The sequence below is a fragment of the Chiloscyllium punctatum genome, chromosome 22, assembly GCF_047496795.1.
Source record: "Chiloscyllium punctatum isolate Juve2018m chromosome 22, sChiPun1.3, whole genome shotgun sequence".
NCBI classification, from domain to species: domain Eukaryota; kingdom Metazoa; phylum Chordata; class Chondrichthyes; order Orectolobiformes; family Hemiscylliidae; genus Chiloscyllium; species Chiloscyllium punctatum.
Genome location: NC_092760.1, coordinates 13,198,820 through 13,216,124, shown reverse-complemented (window position 1 = coordinate 13,216,124; position 17,305 = coordinate 13,198,820). Strand labels below are relative to the sequence as shown.

Here is a 17,305-nt window from a genome sequence, read left to right as displayed (position 1 = left end):
AACCAAAACCCACAAATCCACAAAGTCCTATTTCAAAACTAAATGATATCAAGTTTTTTTTGTCATCCATAATCTCACACCTTGTATGGTACCAACACTGGTCACAGTGACTAGATTCTTCTGATTACACTATAACTTCCCTTCCAGATCTAAGATAATATACTAAACATTGGTACCAAGCAGGCAATGACCCTCACAGATTCTTGCTCTTTTCTTCAAAAACACTATACTGCACCCCACTACCTACACATTACCTTTTATTCCTCCCATTTAAATAGCATCCTGTACTATAGTGCCTTGTTCAGTTAGGTCATTCACCTTACAGTCCTTTAATTTTATCAAACTGAAAAAAACTGCAAACCAATTCAACTGCAAAGATTTAGATTCCGGCATTCATGCTCCCGGTGTTGGTTTACCTGCCTTACTCGCAGTCACGCTTTTCTTTCCCTGACCAAATTGGAAGATACACCAAAAATATAGAGAACAGTTTTGATCCTCTAAGAGAAAGAAATAGACTGGAGATCATCTAAAGAAGGTTCACTAGGTTGATCCCAGGTATGGAGGGATTTTGTCAGATGGAAAAGGTCGATTAGGTCAACCTCCCCACAAGTGGAAGTGCAATCTCTCTGCATTTACCCTGTCCAGTTGCCCATTTAAACCAGATGAGGAGTATCATCTCTGTAGACAGGGCTGGGTCATTAAATAGATTCAAAACTGAGATACACACAGGGAATCAATGGTTAAAGGGGGAAAGAAAAACAGAAGAGTGGAGTTAAGGATTATCAGATCAACTATGATCTCATTGAATGGCTGAGCAGGCCCAATGGCTGCTTCCTACATCTGATGAGCCCTAATCTAAGAGGTGTGAATCAGGGCTCCCTCAAGCTGACCGTGCACACACTTAAATGTTATCAGCTACAAGTTCTTGTCAATAAAATGATAAGTCTTTTCCATATATTTTCTCTTCACTGAAAAAAACCCCACCATTTCCCTTGGCATCCAAGTTGTTAACAGTCACTGCCTAGTGGTGCATTAGGCTACACAGAAAAAGGAGATATAGGGTCCACATCTGTATAGAATTAGCAGCTTCAGTCGGAACACAGTATTTTGGTCATGGGTACAATGACCCATTGAATATAGAACAAAATTAACAATAGAGGTTGAAAACTTAAATCTCACAAAAGGTAAGTGGCTAAATTGAATTGGATAAATCCATTAACTCACAAGCATTGTACAATATCAGTGGAGGGTTCTAAATAATTAGATAGACACACCTGAGAATTTGGGGAACGTGATCTTCTGCTCCAAACCATGTGACACCAATTTCACAATATGCAGGTGAAATAATTACTCACTCAAATAAGGGTTGTGACAACGCTGTCACTTAGCAGGTTATTTTGTTCTCGAGTTTTCTCAAGACAAGTCAAAGGCAGAAGCACCGAGGGGTCTGGAAAGGGGTTAGTTTAATTAATGATAATGGAGTGGCCAGTTCTCCAATGCAAGTTTTCTTCTAGTTTGGTTAGCTGTAGCCATGAAAAGCTGCTTGGAGTGCAGAAACATTTCAAGGTTAAGGGTTCAACAGATGATTCCTAACTGGACTTTTATCTCAAACCTCTGGAAGTTGTTCCCTCCTATCCATAAGGATCAGCATTTCAATTTACCTTTTTGGTAAAGGGTGTGTTTATGGGATGTTACTGATTTGAACATCCTTAGTTAAGTTGCTGTATCGGGTTGGTTATGTTTTCCAATAGTTAAGCTATTCTAAATTCAATTTTCTTTTCTGTGTCTCAATAAATTTGGTTTTGCTTAAAGCAGAGTGGTTTGACCAGCTGCATCACATCTGAAATATCCACTACACATTTGCCATTAAAAGAAAGAAAAGTTAGGGTCTAGGCTACTTTAAAATATTTTGAGGGGGTCTGCCTTGGTACATAACAGGATGGACAAATCAATATAGTATTGTACTTTTCAATTTTCATTCAAGAAGGTAAAAACAAAGCCTGGTGACCATGCCCCACAGCTTCCTGGGCCTGTAAGGACATACTATAAAGCTGAAATACTATCCCAGAAAAATAAGAAGATGAAAACTAGGAAGAAATAAAAGATTATTTGTTGTGTGAAAGGTATGAAGTGTCTGCAAATTACTGGCTATTTCCACTGAATGTTGGACACTCCACACAAGGAAGATCTAGAGTACTGAAAATGGAATCAAACAAAAGATTGCTGATGTAGCTTAAAGATACTTTCCCAGTCAGTTTGAGTTAAGTTTTAATTCTGTGGTCATAAGGAAACCACATGGTTCAGGAAAAGACTACAAACAATTTAATAAATAGGTAGTAATGGTGAAAGAGATAACAAGTACAATTAAATTGAAAGTTGAGTAAAAAGATTAAAATGGACAGAGTACCTTCTGAGGACATTTAGAATTGTACTGCTCCAGCAATGTGCGAACCTGAGCAGCATAGTCAGGATGAACTTTGTTTAACAGACAGACCTAGAAAGACAATGATTATAGTCTGAATACATATTTGTCCTTGAACAGTAGCATTCTATAAAACAACAGCCATTATCACAGTACATTTCTGAATTTCTCTTAGAAACTCTTTGTGGCACAGATCTTTCCGAGAGGTCAGATCACATACCAACACATTAACACAGGCACAAGTCTTGCTTTCTAGTAAATTCAGGTTCTTGGTCACTGTTTCTGCAAACCATCCTTTCTGTGGAAAAGTAACATGTTTCAACAAGGTTCTTCCCTATAGTGAAATATTGAGGTCAGTAAGTCACTGTGCAGGGTTCAAAATATTGATTGACTGAATTTGCCCTCAAAAGCCAGCAAAATAATGAGAAAAATTCAATCACGAGGCAGACCAATTAGAGAAAAGTCACCTCCTGAAGAAAGGAATATTGGTAACTGCTCCTTCTATCAGAAGCCAAATTGTTTTTACAACATCTATAAAATTTGATGAGGTATCAGTTTTCTTTTCTACAACCACCAAAAGCAGCTAAACATCTTATCCAAATAACGTTCAACTCACCATTCTGTTCTGAATGAAAAGCTGAGCATCCTTGAGATGGGCTGCTATGTTCTCACAAAGTCTTCGGCGCTCATCTGCATTCAGCACTTTCAGATAAAATGTGGTTACCTGGTCCAGACCAAAAAAAAATCAAAAGCTATGCAAAATAGTGCTTGTAGGAGCTCATTTCTTGAACACAAATGCCAACGAGGATTTGACAATAAAGAGGCAGCATAAACCAATCTGGCGGACTTCCAATTTTGCAGACTTCCAATTTTGCAGCAGACTGATGGGCTAATGGACATTTTAAAATAGCTTGTATGATGGGGTGAATGGCACCTTCTGTGCTATCGGATTCTAAGATCCCAATGCACTACATAAATGGCATCAAGCATCATCATTTCGGAAGGGTTTAGTTTTAAACCTTGGACTTTGCAAACGACATTGAGATGAGATCCAAACTAAGTGGAACAAGTGAAAAATCTTTCCTCTTAGGAAAGAAAGTTATAAGAATGTTAATATACAAGTAGTAACACTGTGGGGCGGATAGATGCTGCACTTTTGGAAGATTTTGCACAACCTTTAAGCTTGTTGAAATATTCCTCAAAACAAACAGAGGATTTTGATCTAGCTTACATATTGATGCAACCATCGAGTTAACGCTTAACTGGTAAAATATGTATCTTAACTCTGACATCCAGATCAGTCAGACCTACAACTGCCTGATAAAATGTCATTACCAAAATTCATACAAAAGATTAGTGACCAGCTGAGCTACTGAAACGCCATAAAGTTGTTGGATATTATAAATGCACACTTCTGCTAGTTAATTTTCTGGTAGATATTAGTACTTTAATTAAGTGATGATTGTTACAATAGCAATCAAAGCCAGTTTCTGATCAGGGACATTAAGGCTCAGATACAGAAAAGTCAAAATTGTATGGTACAGCACTTGTTATACCACTAAGCATTAGTGCAAATCACAGAATGTGAGATAACACTGACTGTAATGTGCCATTTCCATTTCCCACACCAGAAATTTTATCAAAATGATTATATTGTCACTGTGAAATAATGGTCTATTTTGTGCTTTGCTGAATTATTATGGGTATCTTTTTGACCCATTCTGGGTTGGATCAAACCCAAGTCCTACAAGATAAATACATAGCAAGCAGATTCACAATTCAGCCAGGTCCCTTGTGGCTGCATCTCCTCATTTGGTTACAATGTCCCTGTGGAAAACCCATGACATAATACCAATGTACTGATAAACATGGTGAACACAGCTTGGGTCCTGGTTTAAATAAAGCACTGTTGTAACCTGCCATTTGCTTTCTCTTTGCTTAAGACAACAGTTACAGATTGTAACTGTTTTTTTGTTACAGCTCTTCCCTCTTCGCAAGCTCTGACCTATGAAACTGTACGTCAAACACAATTTGGCAATAGTGGAGAAACACTGCAAGTCATTTAAATTGGTAAAAAGCTGTACTACAGCTTTTTCCAATTGCGAGGTATTGACTGGTTGTTTCAGTTTTCAAAAGTAGCATGTAGCAAATATGACATGATCCAGCCTCACGTACATTCAAAACATTAGTACATCAGGACACAATCAAAAAGGTTAATGAACACAAGACGCAATTTTGTTTGGGGGGGGGGGGGGGGAAGAAGGCGAGGAACGGGCGGGTGAAGGAGAGGACAACCAGAGAAGAATGAATAAGCAAAATTTTCATGCAGTGACATTCTACTGCACTTACCTGAGAGTAATCGTCATCGTCAGCACTGTTGTACCGAGCAACATCTTGCGTTACAGCCAAAGAGTGCTCTATGGCTAGAGGCTGAGTTTCAGGGCCACCAAAACTATTCGGATAATAGTTTGGTGTACCACCTACACCAAAGAACAAAGAAATCAGCTTTCACTTCCACAGTACTGATACTTTGTTTAGGAGAGGATATCAGCAAGGGCTGTGATGCTCATCTTGTCAGATAACCCACTGCCAATCCAAACTTTTCCACAAACAGTCTGCCAACACAGACCACCCCGGGTGTTAATTGTCAGTTCAGGAGACGATAAATTATCCAGGGTTGAGAAACTTTTAAATTCTCCATTTATGGACAAAGCTTTAGAATGGTTAAAATATGATGCATGAAAGGAATGATTTAGATAATAGGTGACGATACATCTGCCTGTGCCTACAATTCTCCAAAGATAATTCTGATAGGTCATTGAAGGTGCACTCAAAAACATAACAGTACCACAGGGAATCTCTCTGCAATTTATCTTCACATTCATGAAGCAAGCAATTCAAGTCTCATTAATAGAGAGAAAAAAAACAGCAGTTCAGCTGTTTTACTTAATAATGGGTTGTGAAAACTAATAGTAGTTTAGGTATTTACGTTCAGTATGACTGAAATCGTGCCAGGGAAATCTACTTTCCTACAACTCAGGACAAGTGATGTTTCACCAATCTTATCTTGCCATATAATTAGACCTTGTTCTTTGGACTTCTGACTCTTTCAGAGATAATGAGATTTACAATTGAAAAATAAACAACTAAACCGGTAAGAGAAAGTGAGGACTGCAGATGCCAGAGATCAGACTTGAGTGTGGGGTGCAGGCAGTATCTGAGGTGCAAGAAAATTGACGAATCGGGCATAAGCCCTTCATCAGGAATGAGGCTTGTGGGCCAGAGGGGCCGAGAGATAAATGGGTGGTGCTGGAGGGAAGATAGCTGGCAATGTAACAGATGAAGTCGGGGGGGGGGGGGGAAGGAAAGGAATAATTTGGACAGGAGGGTGGAGTGCATAGATGTGAAGGAGAATGAACAAGTCAAGTCAAGAGGGTGGTGCCGAGTTGGAGGCTTGGGACTAGGTTAAGGTGGGGGCAGGGGAAATGAGGAAAACTGGTGAAATTGACATTTATCCCATGTGGTTGCAGGATCCTGAGACATGGTTAGGGTTTGGCGGTGGCGGAGGCCCAGGACCTGGTGGAGTGGGAGGGGAGTTAAGGCATTTGGCCATGGGGCAGAAGTGTTGGTTGGTGCAGGTGTCTCAGAGATGCTCCCTGAAATAACCCACAAGTTGGTGATCTGCCTTCCCAATGTAGAGGAGACCACATCAAGTGGAACGGACACAGTACACTATATTGGATATAAAAAGACAGGAAGGTTAAACGATCTTTTATGTACTTACCTCAATACACAGGTTTCCTTGACCATTCCAGAAGCTTTTCCTAGCCTCTGGAACTGCTTTGCCACCATTAGCCACACAGCCAGTCCAGCTAAAACCACTGCAGCAAGTGATAATGTTACTTTTGTCCCTGCTGTCCCACAGACTGCAGCCACTGCTGACCTTGCTACGGTCGCTGTCCAGACAACCACCTCTGCAATCGCTGGGTAGACAACCACCCCCGCTTGTGCCACAGGATTTACAAGATCCACCGCCACTGGTGCCAATGACATACACATCATGCATGTCACTTCCAGCCCCACAGTAGCTGCAGCACAGTCACTTGTGCCTCTCCGGGTACTACCACGGACCCTACTTCTGCCCCCATGGTGTGTGTCACCTCCATTGCTGACATCGCTCTTGACCCCATAACCATGCCCGCTCCGGTGGCAGTGTCCACCCCCCACACCCAGCTCCTGGCTCCCAGCCATGCCATGTTTTTACCATTTCCCAAGACCTCCCCCTTACTGAGGATGAACAACCAGTCCTCAGCAAAGGCCTCAGCTTCATCTCACTAATGAGTTTCACTTGCATTGTGACCCAGAATATTTTTTCTGCTGCCTCAGAGCCCACTTTTTCCATCAAGTCTCCCACCCACCCTCAGAGGACCTCTTCGCCCACGTCCAACACACCCCTTCCAGTCGGTTACCTGCTCTTAATCTCCATTTCCAACTGCCACCGTGACTAGACCACCTCAACGTGTTATCCCTCTCACCCTCAATGCACAGCCCTGCGTCCCCCTCCACTCCAACCCCAACATCACCAATCAAACCAGCAGCCAAAGGGGGAGGGGGGGGGGGGGGGGGGGGGGGGGCAGTGTGCAGTGGTAGTTTGATGCACCAACCTCTACACTGCTGAAGCCAGGTACCAACTCACAGACACCTCTTCCTACTATTCCCTCAACCACGACCTTACTTCCCATTACCAAACCATCATCTCCCAGACCATCCACAACCTCATCACCTCTGGTGATCGCCTACTCTCAGCATCCAACCTCAGTCAGAGAACCCTACACTGCCCGATTTACCTTCTCCAAGGTTCACAAGCCAGACTGCCCCAGTTGACCCACTGTCTCAGCCTGCTCCTGCCCAACCGAACTGATCTCTGCATACCTTGACACCGTCCTGACCCAAAGTCCAGGAATGGCCCACCTACATTCAGGACACCACCTCCTTCTGTTTCCCTGGCCTCCAAAGTCTTATCATCACCATGGACGTCCAGTCCCTGTATGCATCTATCCGCCACGACGAAGGCCTCCAAGTCCTCCATTTCTTCCTCTCTTACATTGACTCATTCGCCTGGGTGAACTGGTCCTCACAGTCAACAACTTCTCCTTCCAATCCTCTCACTTTCTCCTAGCCACATGGGCCCCAGCTACACCTGCCTCTATAGTCCAACATCTGCAGGTACACTGGCACCATCCCTCACCTTTTCCACAGCCATATTGATGACTGTATTCACACTACCTCGTGCTCCCACAAGGAGGTCAAACAGTTCATCAAATTCACCAACACCTTCCACTCTGACCATCTGACACCTCCCTCCCCTTCCTGGACCTATCCATCTCCAGCAACTGACTAACCACGGTCATCCACTACAAGCCCATCGACTCCCACAGCTACCTGGCCTACACCACCTCCCACCCTGCCTCCTATAAAAATACCATCCCTTATTTCCAATTCCTCCACCTCCACCCCATCTGTGCTCAGGATGACCAATTCCACTGTAGAACATTCCAGATGGCCTCCCTCTTCAAAGACCACAATTTCCACTCCCATGTGGTCAACGACATCCTCCAGCACAAGTTCCCCACTTCCTGCACATTTACCATCGAACCCGACCTCTCCAATCACAGCAAGGACAGATACCCTGGCCCTCACCTTCCACCCCACCAATCTCCAGATACATCACATCATCCTCCACCATTTCTGCCACCTACAAAACAGATAAATTTCCCTCCCCACTCCTATCTGCATTCCACAGAAAGTATTCCCTCCACAGTTCCCTTTTCAAATCCACGCGCCCCACCAGCCCCCTTCCCCTGCCACCGCAAGAAGTGCAAAGCCTGCGCGCCCACACCCACCCACTCACCTCTATCCAAGGCCCCAAAGGATTCTTCCATATCTGACAGAAGTTTTCCTGCATTCCCCATATGTCATCTACTGTATCTGTTGCACACAATGTGGTCTCTCGGAGACAGGTCGCCAACTTGTGGATTGTTTCAGGGTCCATCTCTGGGACACCCACACTAACCAACCCCACCGTCCCTTGACTGAACACTTAACTCTCCCTCCCACTCCACCAAGGACATGCAGGTCCAGGGCTGCCTCCACTGCCAAATCCTAGGCACCCAACACCTGGAGAAAGAACACCTAATCTTCCTTGGGACTGTATAACCACACTGGATCAATGGGAATTTCACCAATTTCCTCATTTCTCCTGTCCCCAACCTTATCCCTGTCCTAAGCCTCCAACTCCGCACCACCCTCTTAACCTGTCCATCTTTCTTCTCACCTATCTGCTCCACTACTACTACCCCCCATCCACCTCCCAACTTCATCTATCACATTCCCAGCCACACCCTCCTCCTATTTATCTCTCAGCCCTCCTGGCTCACAAGCCTCATTCCTCATGAAGGACTTATGCCCAAAACATTGATTCTTTTGCAACTAAACCGATACACAAGAGTATAGATTCATACTGTTGAAAGCTACACCTCAACTAGTTGCCTCTACCTTCCTCCACAACCTGTTATGGATTTGGAATTACACAGGAGCCTCCAGGGCCTAGTAAAATGCAAGGAAAAAAGCTCCAACTTCATTAGTGTTTAATGTTCAAGTGAAACTCAGCAGGATTGTGCAGATCTGATCTGTTACATGGGATGAAAAGGCAATTGCTATGGAAACAGTACAACATGTTCTTGCTTTTACACTGAATAGACTTGGTTTGTTTAAAAGAAATAAATTTACAGCAAATCTCACTGGCGCCTTATTAACTACAATGAGGTACTGAAATCCCAATTTGGTCAATTTTTAAACCTTGGAGTCCGGGAGACCCAAGATTTAAATCATAGGACGACGTGGTGGCGCAGTGGTTAGCACTGCAGCCTCACAGCACAAGAGACCCGGGTTCAATTCCCACCTCAGGCAACTCTGGAGTTTGCACATTCTCCCCATGTCTGCGTGGGTTTCCTCCCGATGCTCCGGTTTCCTCCCACATTCCAAAAATGTGCAGTTCAGGTGAATTGGCCATGGTAAATTGCCCGTAGTGTTAGGTGAAAGGGTAAATGTGGGGGAATGGGTCTGGGTGGGTTGTGCTTTGGCGGGTCGGTGTGGACTTGTTGGGCTGAAGGGCCTGTTTCCACACTAATCTAATCTAATCATAGACAATTTGATGAAATTTTTGAGAATGCAGTCAGCACTGAAAAATTTTAAACAGAGAAAAGACTCTCAACTGCGGGGTTTACTTTGGTACAGAACAGGCTACGTGGAGATTTAATTGAGATATATTAAGTTTTGAGGGCTCAGTGTGGTTAGAATGGTCCTATTTTCTTTGGCATACAGGTCAATAACTAGGGATCGCAAATTGTAGTAAATTGGTGACCGGGTTAAAGGGAATTGCATGATAATTTTCTTTCACCCCGAGGGAGATAGGGATCTTGAAATCATAGTCTGTAAGTGAGTGATAGAGGAAAAACCTTCTGCTGAACTCTGAAGTTATATTCAAATGCTTTTAAAGTGTCATATCTATAGGATTTTAGGACAGTATCCGAAAATTGAAATTAATGGGTTGGCAGAAGCATTAAGAGCTAAATGACTTCCTTCTGTGTTATAAATTTCTCCGCTGCCAACACATTTCTCTTATTTTGCTTGACACTATACTTCCACAGAGGTTTCTTAGCACAACAGAATGCCTGGACATCAATCCAATTCTTTAGTCTTTGCTCACTAGCAGTCAAGACAGTTGTCACAGGAACTGCAGGCCAACTTGCACTTCTACACCCACCATCACTGCAGTGATCTAGTACAAAAGTCGATCCTCCCAGATGAAGGTAGAATGCTTACCCTGGTTATCAGTTGAGCACATGGGTCCATCTCTCTGGTAGTTAGTCACACGACACTTAAATGGGCAATTCACAGGAAGCTGAAGGTAGTTAGCACCCAGGCGATGACGATGAGTATCAGAATATGCAAACAAGCGACCCTGAGAGAATTGGAAGAAAATGAGAGTAGTTCGACATCCATTCAGACAGACTTGACATTACTAAGGAATGAATTTATAACTACTTTCTACTGAGAATCTCTTTCAAAAGTTTAAAATTCAAAAATGCTAAAACCAAGATGGCTTTTTTTAAAAAAACAAAGTAATTAAAGTCATCCAATCTCAACTGGCCCCAGTTGAAATATACAGCCAGCTTATACAATTAAATGAACCTGGGAGATACAGCTATGAAAGATAAGATCAGTGAGCAGCACTGGGTTTTAATAAATCAGTTTAAAGTTTGGCAGTCCAGTCCCTGTCCCCTTTCTCCTGATCATCTAATTTCCTTCTGACATAATGCAGGTACATCTCCTTGCTTCCCATTCTCTTATCTTTCTCGTTGGAATGGAAACTAAACCACTTTTATCCCACACACCACAAAGGAATACTTTAGAATAAAGAAACATAAAACGCAGAGCATACATTCAAAAGGTAGTAAGCTGACAATGTAAATGGAACTGGTGTGAACGTTATTAACTTTACTTGTTGTGAACTGATACATTAACAAACATTCGTAGAACTACAGAAAGCGGGATTCATTCCAGATTTCTTCACAATATCTTTCACATTCCCAATCTCAGTGATACCATGGAAACAGTAACAGAGTCATAGAAATGTACAGCATGGAAACAGACCCTCGTCCATGCTGACCAGATATCCCAAATTCATCCAGTCCCATTTGTCAACATTTGGCCCATACCCCTCTAAAATGTTCCTGCTCATATACCCATCCAGATGCTTTCAAATGCTTAATTGTATCAGCCTTCACCTCTTCCTCTGGCAGCTCATTCCATACATATACCACCCTCTGCATAGTCTGATCTCTCCCAATGCACCTGGAAGGGAAAGGAAAAGGAAAAGACAGCATTTTCTGCTGTTTTACAGCAGATTGGCCGAAACAACTGGGGCAAAGTTATAAAAATGTGTAGCTGTGCCAACATTAATGCTGAAGGTCTACACAGGTTTAGCACAAAATGCACATTTCAGAAACTAACAGAAATGAGCATCAACCAACAGCAAGCCCCTGGCTCAGAAATAGCTGAAAGGAGTAGTAGGAAGCGATTGGAGTAGTAGTAAACCCATGATTTAATGTCATATTATTGAATGACCTTAAATAAAGCAACTAGATAACTTAATTGTATCCAGAGATCAGAGCAGTATAAACTACAAGATTCACCTTAAACTGGATGCCCTAGCCAAACCTCAAAATATTAAAATTATGGGAGATAGTGTACCAGAGAGGTACAATGCTGAAACAGTCCCGAAGACAGACTGAAAAAGACTGGAGATCCGAAAGCAGGTCACTTGGAGAATTACATACAGGGGTTTAAAAAAAAAGGCAGCTTTTTTCACAGAAAAACATTCCAGCTCATACTGACAACTATTGCTAAATCAGTATCTGGTGTCAGTGACAAACCAATCAATTCAAACGCAGATAACTTTTGGGATTATTTAACTTTTTTTCTAATTAGACATACCTTTTGATTTCAATTATTTGACAGCACCCAAGTTATACTTGGGAGGTATTTTATCGACTCTTGTTTTTTTTTAAAAATGAGGGAGAAGTTTCCCTACAAGCTTTGCTGACAGTTATATTTTTCATGGAGTCCAAGAATATTACTTGTGCAAGACTTTGCAAATGATGCATACATTATGTTTTATAAACAGAGGATCAGAATAAGCCTAATTACCTCTGTAAAGCTGCTACATTACTGCTGCTCTAAGCTGATCCAATTATGGTTTGACAAGTTTGATTAGCAACTGAATTTTATGGCAAGGCTATTCTGCCTTGCAAAAACAGGAGGATCATACAGAGTCAGCATATGAAATTCACTAACATTTGGTTCCAGGAACGATTAATATTTACCTAGCTAAAAAGTTAGATTTCGAACAGAAACAAGAGCTTATTACAGAGAAAGGATTTGATAAAGATAGAGGAAATATTGCACTGCACTACTTCAAAATGAATATAAGGCATAGTCAGAGCTTGTGAAAAAGAGAAGTTTACCAATGTATCGAATGCTCGATTCCAATGGGAACACCATTAGACTTACTCACTCAGTGGACAGTTACATAGACGGAGGAGAATAAATGCACAACATTTTCATTCACTAATTCAATCTATGCTAAATGATTTCATTCACCTGTATTTCCTAGAATCTGTGCAGCCCAGCCTAACAGTGTACTTACCAACTTATTTACTGAGAGTCAAGGGAATTGGTCTGCTGAATAATTAATTCTTTTTCTCCTTAATTATATCCAATACAGAAATACGACAAAGTAGTATGAGGAAGGGTACGGAGTAAGAGACAAACAAATATACTTGCATGTACATGCAACTCAAGGGTGACTCAGTAAACACAATTATGAAGTACTTTTTTTTTTACAGCATACCTCTTAGTACACAAGGACTAGAAAACTACAAAAAAAAAAATCATTTAAGTTGGTAACATTTGCAAGACAGCATTTCTTGCTCATCCCTCATTATCCTGAAATCATTAAGAGTTAACCACATTATTCTGGACCCAGTCCCAGATTAAGGAAATCAGGACCCTTATGATTAACTATACAACCCAGTAATTTTTATTTGTAGTTTCTTTGCAGATATCGTGTTGTCAGTGATCTGAGCTCTGGGTTTCTAGACCGGAACATCACTACATAACTGTGGCAGATCTTCATTGCACCCACAACCCAATCTAGGATGCTCTCACTTGCTTCGAATAGTCAGGTTCAGAGTAATGGAACTGCAGTGTAGTAGCATGTCAAGACAAAAAAAATCTCTGAACCAGGAAAGACGACAGAAAATTAAATGGAGTTTCAAACCCTCCAAAATTAATGCTTTGAATAAGCCCACATATTTAAATCATACCTGCAGCATCTTATCAGGACTAGGTTCAATGCCTGGTGGCATGTTGTTGGGATCAAAAGCTATCTGTTCCACATCTGTAAAATAATTGACTGGGTTCTTGTTGAGGACCAACTGCCCCACAGGGATTAGCGGAAATTCCTTGTGAGGCCAAACCTAGAAAGAAGGAAATCTATTTGCAATTAAAAAGAAATACCTTTTTGTATAGAAGACAACTATTCATCTTGCCAAACATTCAAACCTCTCATCAGGTTCTTTTAGATTAAGAAACCAGAAGCACTGTATCCCTTTGCCTAAAGGAAACTGATGAATGTCCACCATTCCAGGTTGCTGGTTTTTAAAATCCACTGTGCTTTTGGTAAAAAAAAGTTGGTTTACTTATTGAGTCAGAGATATACAGGGAGGAGAAATCAGAGATCAGAGACGAGAATGTGGTGCTGGAAAAGCACAGCAAGTCAGGCAGCATCCGAGGAACTGCAGAATTGACATTTCAAGCATAAGCCATTCCTGATGAAGGGCTTATGCCAAAAACATTGATTCTCCTGCTCCTTGGATGCTGCCATGTTTTTCCAGCACCACATTCTCGACTCCAATAAATATACAGCACAGAAACAAATTATTTGGTCCAATTTGTCCATGTTGAACAGATATCCTGAATAAATCTAGTCCTAATTGCCAGAATTTGGCCCATATCCCTCTAAACTGTTTCTATTCATACACCCATCCACATGCCTTTTAAAACGTTGCAAATGTACCCATCTCCACCACTTCCTCTGGGAGCTCATTCTATAGATGCACCATCCTTTGCATGAAAACATTGCCTTTAAATGCCTTTTAAATCTTTCCCTGCTCAACTCAAATCTATGCCCTCATCCACAGTCTTGGTCATCCACAACCCCAAAGGAAAGGACCCTTTCTATTTACCCTATCTATATCCCTCATGATTATGCTCACCTGTAAGGTCACCCTTCAGCCTCTGACCCTCCAAGGAAAATAGCCCCAGCTTATTCAGCCTCCCCAACCCTGGCAACATCCTTTTAAATCTTTTTTGAACTCCTTCAAGTTTCACATCATCCCTATAGCAGGGAGATCAGAATTACACACAATATTCCAATAGTGGCCTAACCAATGTCCTGTATAGCCGCAACGTGACCTCCCAACTTCTATACTCAATAAAGGCAAGCATACCAAACATCTTCACTATTCTATCTATCTGTGATTCCACTTCCAAGGAGCTATGAACCGGCACTCCAAGGTTGCTTTGTTCAGCAAAACTCCCTAGGAGCTTACCATTAAGTGTATGAATCTTGCCCTAGTTTGTCTTTCCAAAATGCAGCACAGTACATTTATCTAAATTAAAAACTTCATCTGCCACTCCGCAGCCCATCTGATCAAGATCATCACTGTCCATTACATCTCCAATTTTGGTATCATCTGCAAATTTACTAACCATACCTCCTTTGTTCACATTCAAATCATTTATATATATGACAAAAAGCAGTGGACTCAGCACCATTGTGCCACACCGCTGGTCACAGGCCTCCAGTCTGAAAAGTAACCCTCCTTCACCACCTTCTACCTTCGAACCAGTTCTGTATCCAAATAGCTAGTTCTCCCTCTATTCCGGACTTAACTTTGCTAACTAGTCTACCACAAGGAATCTTGTCAAAGGTCTTACTGAAGTCTGTAAAGATTGCATCCATCACGCTGCCTTTATCAATCCTCTTCATTACTTCTTCAAAACAAAACCTCAATCAAGTTAGTAAGACACTATTTCCCATGCTCAAAGCCATGCTGACTATCCCTAATCCGTCCTTCCCTTTCAAAATGCACGTAAATCCTCCCCTCAGGATTTCTTCCAATAACTTACCTAGCACCAATGTCAGGCTTTCAAGTCAATTGTTTGCTGACTTTTCCTTACCACTTTTCTTAAATAGTGGCACCAGGTTAGCCAACCCCCAGTCTCCCACCACTCACCTATGGTTATCAATTGTATAAATGTCTGAGCAAGAGTCCCAGCAATCTCTTCCCTAGCTTCCCCGAATTATAAGATACACCTGATTATATCCTGGAGATTTATCTAGCTTTCTGAGTTTTAAGACATCCAACACCACCTCCTGTGTAATATGGACACTTTTCAAGATGTCACCATTTATTTCTTCATGTCATCTATCTTCCATATCCTTCCCCACAGTAAACACTAATTAAACACATGGATGGCCTTGCTGATCTTTAGGGGCCCTATTCTCTTTAGTTACCCTTTTGTCTTTAATATAGCTGAATACCACCTTTGGATTCTCCTTAGCCATATTTGCCAAAGCTCTCGGGTCCCTTTTTGCCTTCCTGATTTCCCTTTTATGTATACTTCAATTGTGTTTATGCTCTTCACTCGACCTTTGTCGTCTATACTTGACATTGGCTTCCTTCTTCTTGACCAAAACTTCAATTTCTCTAGTCATCCAGCGTTTCCTACACCTACCAGCCTTGTTCTTCACTAACAGGAGCATATGGTCTCCGGACTCAATCTCATTTTTGAAGATTTCCCATTTTCCAGCCATCATCTTACCTGCGAACATCTGCCCCCAATCAACTTTAGAAAGTTCTTGCCTAATACCTAATTAGCCTTCCTCCAATTTAGAACTTGAACTTTTACAGCCATTCTATCCTTTTCCATCAATATTTTAAAACTCAGAATTATAGTCGCTGGCACTTCCCCCACTGACATCTCGGTCACCTACCCTGCCACATTTCCCAAGTGTATGTCAAGTTTTGCATCTTGCAGGTACATCCACATACTGAATCAGAAAATGTTCTTATACACACAAAATCCTCTCCAAACCTTTAACATTATAGCAGTCCCAGTCGATGTTTGGAAATCTTCACATCCTTAACATTAAATGAATCCCTCAGATTCAACACTCAGAACTTTCCTGAATCAAAATCCTACTTAACGGTCTCTACCATGCTCCCTTACCCTTCTCCTCAACTTCGTAAGTTTTGCTCATAAATGCAGCTATTGCAAAATTTTTTAAAATAAAAAAAACAGCCTCAGGGGGAGTCTTGGAGACTCTCCAATAATTCAATATCATTTCTACAACATGGAGTGTAAGATTGAGCACAATGCTTAAAGTTTAACGCTTTAAGCTTCGACAAAAGCTTAAAGTAACTGCTCAATATATTTATCATTTAGCTACATATTTCAACATTAGTTCTGTTCTCTGCTGGAGCAGTGAAAAAAGCATTACAATGAGCTATCCAGCAACATCCTGCATCTTTAGTATATTTAATGGCAATCACATTCTTATTTATTCTATTAGTTTTCACAAAATGTGGAACTGTTCTCAATCATTAAAAACAAAGGAATAAGAGAAACCACTTGTTTGCAAAAAAAAAAAAGGACACAGACAGCAAACTCTAACAATCTACGGCTCAATAGACCTATCAAGTTAGATAATTCCATGATTTGAAGGTGGGGGTGTTGAACTGGGGTGTACAAAGTTAAAAATCCCACAACAACAGGTTCTAGTCCAACAGGGTTTATTGGAAGCACTAGCTTTCGGAGCACTGCTCCTTCATCAGGCGGTTGTGGATCGTAAGACAGTTTATAGCAAGAGTATACTGCGGTGATGCAACTGAAATTATATTTTGAAAGAGACTTGGATTGTTTGTTAAGTCTCTCATCTTTTAGAAACCACGTTGGTTTCAGTTCTTTCATGTGTAAATCCTAGAATTTTTTTTTTTTTTAAAAGTTACATTCTCAAATGAACTTTAACAATAGGTGCTATGTTTCTCGCACGCGCTCTCTGTCTCACTGTTTTCCCCCTCCCGCAAAAACTGCATGAATCCATGTAAGACTCTGTAAATCCCTTTTTTAGGAATAGAATCAGTCTGAATATTGGGCCACAGACAGCCTCACACAGGGCACCTCAAACCTTCA

General features: G+C 41.5%; 1 protein-coding gene across 1 annotated transcript in view; it reads right to left on the bottom strand.

Moving 5' to 3' along the window:
- Nucleotides 1-17,305, bottom strand: part of cat (catalase) — a 48,134-nt gene that overhangs the window by 5,322 nt on the left and 25,507 nt on the right. Inside the window, exons 8-12 of the mRNA XM_072591812.1 lie at nt 13,372-13,524; nt 10,307-10,445; nt 4,772-4,902; nt 3,039-3,146; nt 2,408-2,494 (exon numbers count right to left, since the gene is read on the bottom strand). Of these exons, the coding sequence (XP_072447913.1) occupies nt 2,408-2,494; nt 3,039-3,146; nt 4,772-4,902; nt 10,307-10,445; nt 13,372-13,524 (618 nt within the window). The remainder of the gene's footprint in view (nt 1-2,407; nt 2,495-3,038; nt 3,147-4,771; nt 4,903-10,306; nt 10,446-13,371; nt 13,525-17,305) is intronic.